This window comes from Aquila chrysaetos, chromosome 3, assembly GCF_900496995.4.
Source record: "Aquila chrysaetos chrysaetos chromosome 3, bAquChr1.4, whole genome shotgun sequence".
NCBI classification, from domain to species: domain Eukaryota; kingdom Metazoa; phylum Chordata; class Aves; order Accipitriformes; family Accipitridae; genus Aquila; species Aquila chrysaetos.
The window spans coordinates 62,385,562-62,399,821 of NC_044006.1; the positions used below are offsets into that span (position 1 = coordinate 62,385,562).

The 14,260-nt window shown below is 36.5% G+C and overlaps 1 protein-coding gene across 11 annotated transcripts in view; it reads right to left on the reverse strand.

Moving 5' to 3' along the window:
• The window catches only part of ZNF438 (zinc finger protein 438), a 55,177-nt gene that overhangs the window by 9,982 nt on the left and 30,935 nt on the right, over positions 1-14,260 (reverse strand). For 6 of the 11 annotated variants that reach the window (XM_030009047.1, XM_030009042.1, XM_030009045.2 and 3 more), the window contains 3 exons: positions 11,907-12,139; positions 10,513-10,569; positions 566-670 (listed from right to left, as the gene is read on the reverse strand). In XM_030009047.1, coding sequence (XP_029864907.1) covers positions 566-670; positions 10,513-10,540 — 133 coding nt within the window. In that variant the 5' untranslated portion in view covers positions 10,541-10,569; positions 11,907-12,139. Of the gene's footprint in view, positions 1-565; positions 671-10,512; positions 10,570-11,906; positions 12,140-14,164; positions 14,231-14,260 lie in introns of those variants that run through there. The other 5 variants (XM_030009043.1, XM_030009051.2, XM_030009048.2 and 2 more) reach the window with 4 other exon arrangements.

The following is a 14,260-nucleotide window of genomic DNA, read 5'->3' on the forward strand; positions in this document are numbered from 1 at the left end:
ATGGGGCTGCTGTTCATTCAGGGTTCCCCTTCCTTCCTACGTCGTTCAAGTCTGGTCTACTCCAGTCTGTTCTGCCTTCTTTTTGTACCTCCTTCAGTTTGCTCTCTATGTAAAGCACATAACATTGCTGAACTCAGACACTGTAGAAAGCATCAGAAAAAATTTGATTTTCCCCACTAATCTGATCTATTTTGAACATTAAAATAAAACACCAAAATGCCAGAAACCACTGTGTAATAGCGTTAATTTTTTAAATAATCCTTGTAGAACCACCTCATATGTAGGTATGTATTTGATTTGTGTATGACTGGACAAGTGACAGAAAATAACACAAAAAGATCATCTTGTTTTCAAGGGAAAAGCAGAACACAGATGAAAAAGATTAATGAATTACTTTATTAAATGCATATTTAGGTTGCTGAGTCTTTCGCTGACTTCGAAAGGAAGAATATCTGTTCTATAGGAAAGAAAAAAATGCACAACTTTCTAACAGACAATACTAGATTTATTTCTGTCAGTAATAGTTAATAATTTGTTTTGCCAAATCTCCATACAAGCTATGTACCTGTGGATACTGTCTTTCCAGCACAAGTTTCTTGGTTTTGCTGACCCAGCATACTTTGTTGGACACAATGTTTCTCTGCAGGATTAGCATGCAAAAAAACACCACCTGCAAAAGTGCTTCAGTCAGTTATAAATAGATCCCAGGACAAAACAACCCCAAACAACCCCCAAAACCAACAAAAACCAGAAAAAGACAATATAAAATGACAATATAAAACATTAACTTCCAGTTAATGCATTAAGAAAGCTACTGCTTCTTGCTCTTTGTCATTTTTCTCTCCTCAAAAAATGTTTTAAAATCTAATATATTACACACCAAATGCAAGGTGATAGCTTAATAATTGAGTAAAGCTGGTTAATGTGGTAAACAGATGGGATGCTTTAGCTTCAGCGTCATGGCAGACAGTCAACAGCACCAAAACAAAAAACTCAGAAAAAATGAAGGTTCAGTAGCTTTAGTGAGGCTTTTAAATACAGGGGCTAAATTCTACGCTGATTTACACTTTCTGTAATCCCACGTAAATCAATGGTATTGCAGATATTCTAGAAAATAGAATTTGGCCTTCTGTGTTCAAAACTAGCTTTGCCACATAGCTATACAAAGTAAGGTTGGTAATAAAGCCTACAAATCAGGACTGCCCAACTCTTTACATTATAACAATTAATTTGCAGTCATTTCTATCTTTGCCTAATAAAAACTGTTTGGGTGGAATGTTCTGTTCTCAGTATTTGCCTCGGATAATTTTCTAAAATTAATTTCAAGAGAAAATGCCAGCCATCCCAAGGTATGACTGCATTTAAAAAAAAAAAATAAAAAAAATCTAGTAACACATCTGTGCATTAGATGAAGACCTTTGTATTTGACACAGCAATGTCTCTTTTGTCTGTGAAAAGCTGCCCAAATTTGGCAAAGTTGAAAGCTCTTGGCATGTGTTCAACAGATACTTTAAGGAGCTAATTTTTCCAGTGATTACATTCTATTGAATGCACTCCTGCTTCAGACTGGGCTACATTTTTCTTAAAACTATAGCTTTAGGTCCAAACACCCAAGTTGGAACAAGGAAATGGCCTCTCCTTCTCTCTTAACTGCTGAGCTGACAGTGTGGAAGAGAAACTAGGATATATACAGGGCAAGCATGAAGAGGACAAGAGAACTAGAAATGAGACTTAGAAAGTGTCTAGGCCAAAGAGTCAAGGTGGGATACGGGAATTAAATGCAGGCTTAAGATGGGTGACGAACATTACTATTACATGTGATTTGGAAATGAGAAGCATTTAAGCCACAAGGACAACCTCGTATCTTGCATTTCTTACCTTTTTAGTACTTGTTTTTTGTAAAGAGTAATATAATTCTATCTACATAGTAGTCCTTTTATGCCATTTAAAATATATTAGAAGAATAAAGAATATAAAGATGTATTCTAATGCAAGATTGGAAAATCACAGTACATCATTCACGCAAACACTAAGATTGGACAGAATGGACAAATAAGCTTAGAAAACATGTGCTGGTGTACCACAGGAGGACCAAGACCAAAATAGTTCATTAAAATTCTAAAAAATAATATTAGACCTCTTTAAAGCTATATATAATTAATTCTGATTTGAGCATCAATGTGATTTGCTAGTTGTGCACCAAGCATTTTATCATTTAGAAAGGTCTTTGCTTTATCATCTGTGCAAGTTTATTATCTTAAGGGATTAGGATTATGATGCATTTCAAAAAATTCTGTGACCAGTGGGATGCTTCTCGGATTCCTTAAATAGTCTCCAAAAGACTCTTCTTAGCAGAAGAGAGCTTTACAACAACAAAGTTACACAATAAAAATGTTTTTTTGACATTAACTGGACTCCACTAGAACAGATGTTCAACCTTAAAATTTCTAGCGACACTTTTCAGTGTGGGAATAAGCTAAAACTATTTTTGGCATAAACAGTCATTTTGGAGAGATAACTCATACAGTAATCCAAGATCATGGGTACATAGTTCATATTTAGGGAAGTTCTTCAGTTTACTGTCTAATTCAGCCTTGTTTTTTTCCCGAAACTCCTTATTACACTATCAACCCTATATTGATATATGCCAAAGTTTATACAGATCTGCTTTTCAGAGAATTACTATATAACTTAGCTTATGCAAAAAAAAAAAAAAAAAAAAAAAAAAAAAAAGAAAAAAGGAGGAAAAAAGTATTAATCTCTGCTGTTAGGTAGCTGCACTTTCTCAATTTCCAGAATTGCTTTCCTCTGTTGTTTGAAAGTATACATAGGAGTTGCTTCATTAAAATGCTGTCATCTACCTGGACTTCTATAAGGCCTTTAACACAGTCCCCCACAACATCCTTCTCTCTAAATTGGAGAGATATAGATTTGATAGATGGACTATTCGGTGGATAAGGAATTGGCTGGGTGGTCACATCCAGAAAGTAGTGGTCAACAGCTCAATGTCCAGATGGAGGTCAGTGACAAGTAGTGTCCCTCAGGGGTCCATATTGGGACAAGTACTGTTTAACATCTTCATCAATGACATAGATAGTGGGATCAAGTGCACCCTCAGCAAGTTTGCGGACAACAGACACCAAGCTGAGTGGTGTGGCTGACATGCCTGAGGGACAAGATACCATTCAGAGGGACCTGGACAAGCTCAAGAAGTGGGCCCATGTGAACCTCATGAGGTTCAACAAGGCCAAGTGCAAGGTCCTGCACCAGAGTTGGGGCAACGCCTGGTATCAATACAGGCTGCGGGATGAAGGGACTGAGAGCAGACCTGCAGAGAAGGACTTGGGGGTACTGGTGAATGAAAAGCTGGACATGAGCTGGCAGTGTGTGCTAGCAGCCCAGAAAGCCAACCGTATCCTGAGCTGCATCAAAAGAAGCGTGGCGAGCAGGTCAAAGGAGGTGATTCTGCCCCTCTGCTCTGGTGAGACCCCACCCGCAATACCGCGATCAGCTCTGGAATCCTCAGTACAGGAAAGACATGGACCTTCTGGAGCAGATCCAGAGGAGGGCCATGAAAATGACCAGAGGCATGGAACACCTCTCCTATGAGGAAAGGCTGAGAGAGTTGGGGTTCTTCAGCCTGGAGAAGAGAAGGCTCTGGGGAGACCTTATTGTGGCCTTTCAATACTTAAAGGGGGATTATAAGAAAGATGGGGACAGACTTCTTAACAGGGCCTGTAGTGATAGGACAAGGGGTTAATGGTTTAAACTAAAAGAAGGGAGATTCAGACTAGATATAAGGAAGAAATTTTTTTATGATGAGGGTGGTGAAACACTGGCACAGGTTGCCCAGAGAGGTGGTAGATGCCCCATCCCTGGGAACATTCAAGGTCAGGTTGGATGGGGCTCTGAGCAACCTGATCTAGTTGAAGATGTTCCCGCTTATTGCAGGAGCATTGGACTAGATGATCTTTAACGGTCTCTTCCAACCCAAACCATTCTATAACTCTATTTAAGGCTTCTTTCTGCCAATACAATCTTGCCAGCATCTTGGCTCCAGTATCTCTGTCCTCAGAGAAAAGTGTAACATAAACCAATACCCATGCAAAAGCAGATATGTTAAACAGAAGTTAACACATCAAGAAATCAATGCATCTCAATACTATATTATCAGCATTAGCAACAATAATAATCTAAGACATAATTTTGGATTTCTCATATATTTAGATATCACGTATCTCTGTATTTTCCCAACACAAGTAACTTTTAAAATATGTATGAAATCCTATTTCTAAAGGGAACAACAAGTGGCCAACAGCTTTGAGGTAACCTTTTTGAGTTGTAGTATCAAATGTATTAGCCACATGTGGGTAAATCAATATTTAAGAGCAACATCTTATATAAAAAGTGGGCAATGCAAGGCTTAACACAACCTCCTATTAAAAAAAGCCATTTCTGTGCTACTGTATAAAGGAAGAAAGTCTTGGAAGTCTTTCCTAAAAGTCAGAACATGTATACATATGAGATTTTGAAACACACTTTTGCAATGAATTTAAAATACATTTATTAGCAGATCCACATGTTCTCTTAACACCTCTCATGCAGCGTTTGTGAACTTTAAAAGCTTTCCATTTTTTTGAAGGCACAGTCTTTCAAGTTATAAGCTACTCATTTCATATTAAGGTTAACATAATTAATAGGTTTTAAGCAGATCAAAATATTTTCATATTAAGAAATGAAAACTGACATAAAGAGAGCTAGACATAAAGCATCTGTAATTATTAATAACTTTTTCCACCTTTGCAGCTGAAGAAATCACACACAGATTTTTCTCACTATGGCAGTAAGAGAACTTAGGAATAACGTTTGTGCAGATAAATCTGTGGGCTCAAGATGGTGCCTGGCCTCTGCAACTACACAAGTCACTATTAAAGATCAAAACACTGGTTCTTTTCTGTTTAAGCATGGAACTTCTCTATGAGAGAGAGATTGTTAGATATATCAAAGACTGTGTTTCAACTTCTAAATGCCTCTACTAGCTTCAGCAACCAACCATGTCAAACTTCAACTGGGCATTATCTAGAAACCATGCTGCTCTAAGACGACTCAATTGAGTCAAATGGAAATTATTTTGGTATCACTGCAAATCCAGTGGTTTATCTTTGTCAGTTTTGCCCAGTCATTCTGCTCCATAGAGGGTACCATCCCTGGAGATTTGTGAAGCAAGGCTTCAGTAACGCAGCCACTTGGGGGAACTAATTGTTCAGAAAATAGCTGAAGGAGGTGATGGAAGCACTGGTCATAAACTCATAATTCATAAACCTTCAGTGGCATTGCAAATATAAATTAGGTACTTTAGAAAGTGGGGATAAACAGAAGATTCAAAAGAAAAGATTGTAATTGGATTTTTAAAAATTATTTTCTGGGAGAACTGCCAGTCGAAATTCCTTTCAGCGAGCTTCAAGAAAGATACAGACCTAAACAGTAATTCATTCACTGTAAAGTCAATGTCAATGTAAAGTCCTTCTTAAAAGGTCTATCAAGATCACATCAACCTGGACAAAATCTTGATATGCCTAATGTAAGTGGTAATTAATAGACTTATTTTTTCCTTAAGTGCAGGAAACAATAATGACCAGGTCTGCTATAAAAACGAAGGCAGAATTCTTCAGAAACTATGCAGCACAAAAGGGTCAAGTAGAACCATCCTACAAACAAAGCATAAAATATTTTATGACTAGACTCTTGCTCCCCTTTCAAACAAGCAGAGAATAGAATCTATCTTCCATCTTACTGAGAGTTCAACCCTCCTCCCTTCCGTGCATGGGACAGAGAACACGTACATCTGATTGCAGTAAGGGAATTATGTCTCTTACTCCCAAAATTTGTTTTTTGCAAATACTGATGTGCAAATAGAGAGCACAACAGAAGAGCAAAATTGTTATTCCTTTCATAGACTATGACTATTTTGTGAAAATCAGAACACTTCTTTCTGAAGAGAGCCTGTATGCAAGAAAAAACAAACAATTAATTCACCACTTTGACTCAATAGAGCAAATACATTTTACTTGAAGCATTAAAAGCACCTGTATGGTGACTTCTGTCATACAAACCTCGGAAAGTGCTCCCTCATTAAAGATGAGCAGAGGCTCAGAAGACTGTCAGTCTTGACCTGGCCTATTTTGAGTCTTCCCCAAAGAAAGGGGAAATCATTCCCCAAAGAAAGGGCCAGAATATAGAACACATTGTTAAACTTAGATGATAGCTGGAAAGTATTTTCTAAGGGATTTTCTAAATAGCTCATTTCTTTTGAAAATTGCCTAAGTGATCTAAATTTTGAATGGGGAATCTCTGTCCAGGTTTTTTGTTTGGTCTACCTGTCCCCCCTTTTCTTTCATCATGACCCAAATTTCTTCAGAAAAGGACTCTATAGCTCTGGCTGACATATGCAAAACACTGCAACCTGTAGCCAATTCCACTAAGGATTAAAACAAAAATAAAGATTAGAGGATCTCCACAGTACTTCATATAGATATGTAAATTTTTTCAAAGGCAGACACAGCCCTGTGGAGCATAAGAAAACTAAAACATCTTCAGAAAGACTATGGTCCTGGCTAGGAAGACATTAGTTTTCAGAACATATAAACTTATCACTTGTTGCTGAACGTGGACATAGCTAGGCCTTTCTGGCAGTAGGATGTAGCAGAAAACAATTTTAATTACAGTATCTGAATGTTTTTCCTCCCCCTGTGCACAATTACAATTATTTGCAACGCTTATTGGCATTGCTAAGCCTGCTCACGCTAGCCACTGTATTGTTTAAAGGCAGCACCGGTTCTCAAAAGAAGGTACTGGATGTGCTGTAAAGGAATTGATTGAATACACTGCTGATAAGTGACAATATATCAGCAAACACTTGTAATAGGTGCCAAGATGCAAGGGAATTAAACCAGAACGCAGCCAACAGGAATGCAGGCCAAAGATGATATCCTTAACTTGCCATGTGCCGAAACATCAGCACTTTCCTAATTAAATTCACGTGTAGCTGGCGTGCGCCGGCAGACAAAGGAGCCCCTTGGCGCAGAGTCCAGCAGGGGGAGTCGGGCGCCCGTCACCGCTGCCTCCGGCCTCCGCCCGAGCCGGGCGAGCCCTGCTGCGGCCGGGAGGGCCACACCGCGGCACTTTCGGTTCCTTCTTTTAAGTGCCAGCTCGGTTTAGGTCTGCGACTCACGTCGACTACCCTACAGCAATTTGCAAACAACAGAAAGGCTGAACTACTTGCCTAAAAATTTTGTGACGCTAAATACGGCTTCTATTACAAAATCCCCAAGGTCATGAAATCTTTTACAGCACTGCACGCAACCTCTGAACAACTTCGTGACGAGTTATTATTTCAAAATACTCTACCTTTGCAAACTTCTCAGTCAATTCAATGGTTTGGATAAACTTGAGAACATCTTAAGCAAAGCAGCTGAGCCTTCCTGTTAACAGCAATTACTTCTATTAAACTATTTAGGATCTTCTATAACTGCAGTACAATTTTTGTGCAAAGAGATTTTTTTAAGTCCTTTACTGATTTTGTGTTAATCTAGTTAACGTCCCAAATAACACGTCCATGTTACTAAAAACATCGGTATTTATAACAGATGTTCTTCTTTTGGTCAACATCTGAAAACGAAGCCCTCTTACCAACATATTTTCCCATGCCAAGCAATACCCTGAAATCTTTGTCAAACTTCCTTGCTTTCATCATTGCTTAGCTCATCACACAAGCCATCTGCATAAATAAAGATGTAAGCATCTGCTCTATGGCAAATGGTCTCAGGGGCAGATGTTTTTATCCTTGCATTCATGTCACTGGCTTGGATACATTATTTGAACAGATGTACACAATCTGAAAGTGTCGTGTCCCACAGTGAAATGTCTCCAACTGCTTTCTATCAAAGTACATAAATGCTATTTGCACCTGCATTTATGTTAATGATATAAAGGCAGCAGGGGTTCCAGCAAAGTGAGAGTTGATGCTAAGAAACACATTTACATGGCTAATTGAAGTTTGAAATCTCCCAGCACCAAATGACCATACTAACATGGATACAAAATGTACTAAACTATACAATGATTTTTTAAAAAACTATATGGTTTTTTTTTAATTAAAATAAACATACTCAAGGATCAAAACTATGATTTCAGCCTGTGATATACTTTTCCAATGTATATTTTAAAAAGACAAAAATGCATTAAATAAATTCCTAGGTAAACCAGGACAGCCTTATATTTTGCACAATAATTGGACAAGATACACAATTATTTCATGTTAGAGTCATCTAACAAAAAAGATTTATAAATCTGACAATGCCAAAGGTATTTCAGTTCTCTAAGGCACACTGGTATTTTATGTCACTATGAAGCACTATAAAAAAACCTAGCACTTGCTCAACATGAGCGTGAATGACAGAATATGATGCTTTGATGATAATTTCACAATTCCTAGGAAAAAACTAAAATCTTAGAAGTTAAATATTTATCATTACTCAGAAAAGTGCATCTGTTTGAACACAGTTACAACTGCTTGTTATATAATCACCTTTCTTATAAAATATTTTAAATTGAGAAAAATACCGATGCCCTGAAGTAGTACATATCAAATTACAGAACTCCTGCTATCACATGACAAATGGTGGCAGTGAAGGGTTTATGCTGTCACTCAAAGAACTTGCACTAACCATTACTTCCATACTCAACTGAAAAATAACAAGCACTTTCAAAGTATAGAAAGACTGACAAAAATGCTATACTGAATGTAACTGATGGATAGGTTCTACTTCCAATACCATTTATTTTCAAACCTCTTATTTGTAAGAAATATACCAATGTTATAGTTGTACATAAATCATTATAAATTGCTAACAGCCTCAACATTTTCAAAGTGCCATAACACATTTACCAAACAAAAGTGATGCTTGATACAAGGACAAAAATGAGTGATAGTAAAAAGAATATTAAAAAAATATACAAAGGCTAGTATATTTGTAGAATATCAAGATTTCACACTGATATAGCTCTTGGTCAGGATCTGGTTATGATTTCTAACATAAACCCTCACTTCCAAAGTTTACAACATGGCTTTTATAATTTACTCTGGGTGCAAGTTGATAACAGGATACTGACTGGAATAGATTTCTGTTCAGAAAAGAAAAAAAAAAAAAAGGTTTCAAAAAATCTCAAAGCAAATGATTCATCAGTTTCAAGTTTGCAAACAGCTTCACAGTCTATATTCTCCTGTTATTCAGAAATGGCTTTAACATAAAGATAACACATTCAATTTGACTACAACAGCAGTCAAATTCCTGTTATTTAAAGGAAAAATTAAATTAAGATTTTTAAGTATTAGAATTAAGTATCTCAGTCATAAGCATACGGATGTAAAGCACACTGCAGGGTGGATAACTTTACACAACAGTAAGTACTGTCTTCCTTGAAAGAATAGTCCCATTAGACTCAGAACTCATCAACTAAGATCAATTTGCATGACATCCTTCTGGAATAGCTTCCTCAGAATTATTACAGTATCATAAAAATACTCAGTCTTCACAAAACAGGTAAAGTATAAACTTACATGACAGTAAAAGCTCAAGGCTTCAAGTTAAGTAATATATAGTGCTTTTCTTAATTAACATAAGTACTAACAATGGAAACTTAACTGACAACCTGCAATGGTTCTGAAAGGTCCATTAGAGCTTATGTCATATTCATCAAACATTCACTCACATTTAAGAAGTATCATTAAAAATGACATTCAAGTTAAAAATTGTATTTAAACATTAGCATTGTGACACAGATCAAAAGGGAAAGGAAATAAAAGTTACTGCTGCACATTTAAAGGCTTGGGAATACACAGTTGCAGCACAAATACCCTTACTAATAATGGCAGGAAAAATTCAAGTCGCTAACCCTACTGAAAACTAAATCAACAGAAGATGACTTCTGAAAAGACAAAACATAGAAGAAATATAGTTAAACACAAAAAATGTTAGTAAGGATAGGAATGCTACAGAAAAGGCATTTAAAATCTAAAAATCTAAGTTTATATTTAGAAAATACTTATGTTCTTGTTTGTGCTAGTCTTGTAGCATAACTTGCAAATAGATTTAACCCCCAATTATATGGGGGTCAAATATGACAATGATTTTCAATTATATGAGAATAAAAAAATTATAATAAACCCTGGACACTTAATTCTGCTGAAGCAAACAAGAAGCAGATTTATATATTTCAAGTTTCAACTATAGGTGTTAACAGTAACTAGCAATGTCCTAAAGAAGAATTTGTTGCAATTGTTTAAAGTGATAAATGCTGCAGTATAATGGCTTCTTTTTTTTTTTAAACCATCTTAGGGTAGAATAGTAGACATGAGTTATACAGTGATTTATTAATGATGATGATATTTCTTCCACATTTTGAATCACAAGCATCCAATTTCTCAAAAAAAGTACAGGAAGTATACTATACCTGCAGAAAAAGTTAACGGATTCTGCATTATGCCCTTTAATAGTTACGACAACGTTCCTGGAAAGAAGAAATACAGATACTTAGAAATTCTGCTAATTTTTCATAAACAACAACAAAAAATAGGACAACAGCCATAGTTTTCTGAAATTGTATTTCAGAATGGATCCCAGTATGCCCATACCTCATGCAAAACACCACCAGAGTTTTAAACCAAGTGTTTCTCTGGATCACACATACCCTTATAAGCACTCTCCATATTTCAACACTGGGTACAACTATCTTAGGCTTCTTGTAATTGAAAACCACCACTAAAGCCAGAAAAAAGCCAGAAAAGAGGACATGTAATGAATTCCAATGTCACAATGCATTCTGAAGAATCACAATGTAGGGTTAAGCAATCATTTTCCTTCAAACATCTGACTGCATGGATCCCATATAACTGACTGACAAGCAGGATCTTCCATGGATGCTACGATATTAGCTTGCATTTGTGAAGCATACACTACACTGTCACCTCTCCTGAATTTGACGTTGGTACTTATCGCAAAATTTGATGCATAATGTTTGACATAAAATAGCATTACATCAAGTGGCCACCCAGTAACTTAAGAGTTGGCTATTTCTTTCCAGTGCAGTCAGTGTGTTACTTAAGCTTTGGTCAAGTGTGATTCAACAGTCAAGTAAGAAAGACACAGTACAATATAATGACAATTCAAAACTACATTATTATCCACTTAGATTTTCTTTATCATAAAATGGTCTAGCTTTTGGAATGGCTGCATAATAGTTTGGTTTGGCTGAACACCACTAACATGTTAAAAGTCACACAGGGTATAAAACTCTTGTTCTTCTGATGCAGTTGAAGGCTTTGGGAAGGTAACATACAAGTCCATTAACCGACACAGGTGGAACTCCAACTACTTGGGGGTTTACTTGGATCTAGGCTTTCATCCCAGTGCGTATCTATAACATTTCACATGAGCAGAGCCAGCTGTGCCAATGTGGAGTTTGCTTAATTTCTTGGCCAATTTAAGAGCCGGTAGAATCTTACATAAAGAACATTCCAGACAGGAGCTCAAAAGCCCCCTTCTGAGCACAAGAAGTACCAAAAGATTGGTTTGGGATAAATAAAAAAATCGTTAGGACAAATTCTGATGCAATTACCAAACACAAAAATAAGTCTTGAATACGTTTCTTTACTATCATGCAATTGACTCTCAAAAAGCAATGGAGACATTCCAGGAAGAAGATGGTTCTGTAGGCAGCAGTAAAGTATAAAAGAGACAAAATCAATTCAATTTCCAGGAAGTTCAATACCAAAGCATAAAAGAAAATTGAGTGTGGCTGCTGTGAGAAGACCTCTCACACAGCAAACAGGTGAGGCTCTTTGGTACCTGTATCTTCTGTGCTGAGCCATATGTAATAAGAAGCTCTTGTATGTCAACCAGCACCTCCTGGCACAGGTTTGCAGATGCATATCAGCAGATCCCAGGCTGCCTCAAAGAGCCTCTGTCCGTGGTACTTAAGCAGTCAACCTCTGATCTCTCAGAACCAGTATACAAACAGATGTCGGCTCATCTACTTGTAGTTTCACGTCGTGGTAACATATAGACAACTCCCTCTTAACCTACAAGAATGGAACAGACCACATTGATGTAATTTTGGAATGGCAAAACACTTCTAGGAACCAGCATGGATTTTCAACTTGTCACTCAGTCTAAGAGATCCTTCTTTAAGGCCGTATTGCTCAACAAGATCTTTTTACAGAAACAAAGTCAGAAGTTTCTCCTCCACTTCAGGATTTCCAACACTTGAAAACATACTGAAGTAGTTACAGCAATGCATATTCTTGTAAAAAGCAATGTAAGAAATTATGTTCAAAAGAAGGCTCTCAAAATTATTATTCTGAAGTCACGTTTGTATAGGTTTTCATGGTCCCTCCCAGTTGTGAGGAGCATTTAAAAGGATGCCCCACTTATGGTTACTACTTCCTCTTAGAATTACAGCAAACAAACCAGACTTCAGGATACAGATCAATAATTCTTAGAATACCATGTGGAAATACAAGCTCCACATCTTCTTCCAAGCATTTCAGACAAGATTTTGAAGTCAGGGCAAGCTGCTTCTTACCATCCCTTCAATTTTTTCTATCCATCGTTATATGTATAACTGTATTAAAGCGCGTTTTCTTTGAATACAAATACAGTTTACAATGCAAACCACATAACTTTGTGTCACTGTCCTGTCTGCGTTTTACGCTATTTTCAAATTTATCAACAGTGATACTCTCTTATTGATTGCTGCCTGGTGCTAGTCTTGGAACCAGTCCCACCACAACTTGACAAGTATAATGATTCATGTTCCTTTCTCACTGACAGTTTCTGACATCTTTCAGCCAACTTGTAACACATTTAATATCTACATATATTTATATCTGACAAGTGTTTAGGACATGCATCAAACTGCAGTCTTATAAAAAAGTTCTGAAATTCTGAATCAATGCACAGTATAGAAGCTGAAGAATAACATCTATACAGCTACCTATACGTGCCCTCAACAGAACCGATTTTCTTTTTGATTTGATTGTAAATCTGGCTTGGCATGACTACTTCCCATAAAAAACACATTGATGTTCAAAAAAGAGCCACACTTAGAAATAAAATTATTAACTAAATTTTACACCTGTTTTACACTCTTATGTCCAGAACAAATTTTAGGTTGGACACCACTAATAATTCAGGATGTCCTGTTGTTTTTATTGAATACTGAGGAGGCAAACATTCTTACAGTCCTCGTTGATTACATTTGAGTCCAATACTGGTTCTTTCCAAATACAGAAGATATTGATTATTTCTATCTGGCATTATCATCAATTTTTCTCCACCTGAGAGCCTAGCCAAATGATAAAACTTTTAAAATTCTCTATAATCTTAAAATCCGTTTTGCTCAGTTTGTAACTCTACCATAGGGCAATAAATAAAACATTCAAGTTGCAGTACTCCAGAACTCAAACCAATTCTCTTGAAATCTTCTTTTCATCTCCGACCAGTCAGCAGCAATCTAATAGATTTTCAAGTGGAGTGGAAGTTGGACAGAATTAAAAAGTAAAATTTATCTTATTGCCACAAAATAAGTTCTATCATGCCTATACTACTCCTTATGTTACCACAGAATGAAGGGATAAATGAATTTTCAACCAGAAGCAGCAAAAATATCAAATAAACTGGAAAAAAACTACACTGTAAATTGGTCTTTAACAATCAAAGGAAGCAGAGCTTATACATGTAATAATTTAAAAGCAATTTTCACAGAAAGATACCCACAGGTCTTTTATATGAAACTGGTGTCCTTATAGACAGACTGAATCTGAGTATCAGGTGAACCCAATTAACCTAATTTGATGCTTGTCCATACTAAGACATTTATTTTAGATGTTACACAAAATCCTTTAGGATACTACACAGAAAACGATAAATAGGCTGTAAAGGTTATGACATTAATTTTACTGTCATTCTCATGCTTTAAGCAGGCATCAAAACTAAAAATCTCATCCTCTGGGAAGGAAGAACTATCTGAAAGTAATTATAGGACTCATTATCATAACAGTATTAAACTAAATGACTATGACCCTAACTGAATTTATTTTTGGTACCTTTTGTTAAAAGAACAAAGCTTCTCAGTGATGACTGCACCTTCTAATGCAGCGAACATTAGTTCAGGTACTGGAAGAAAGCATTAAATCAAATCT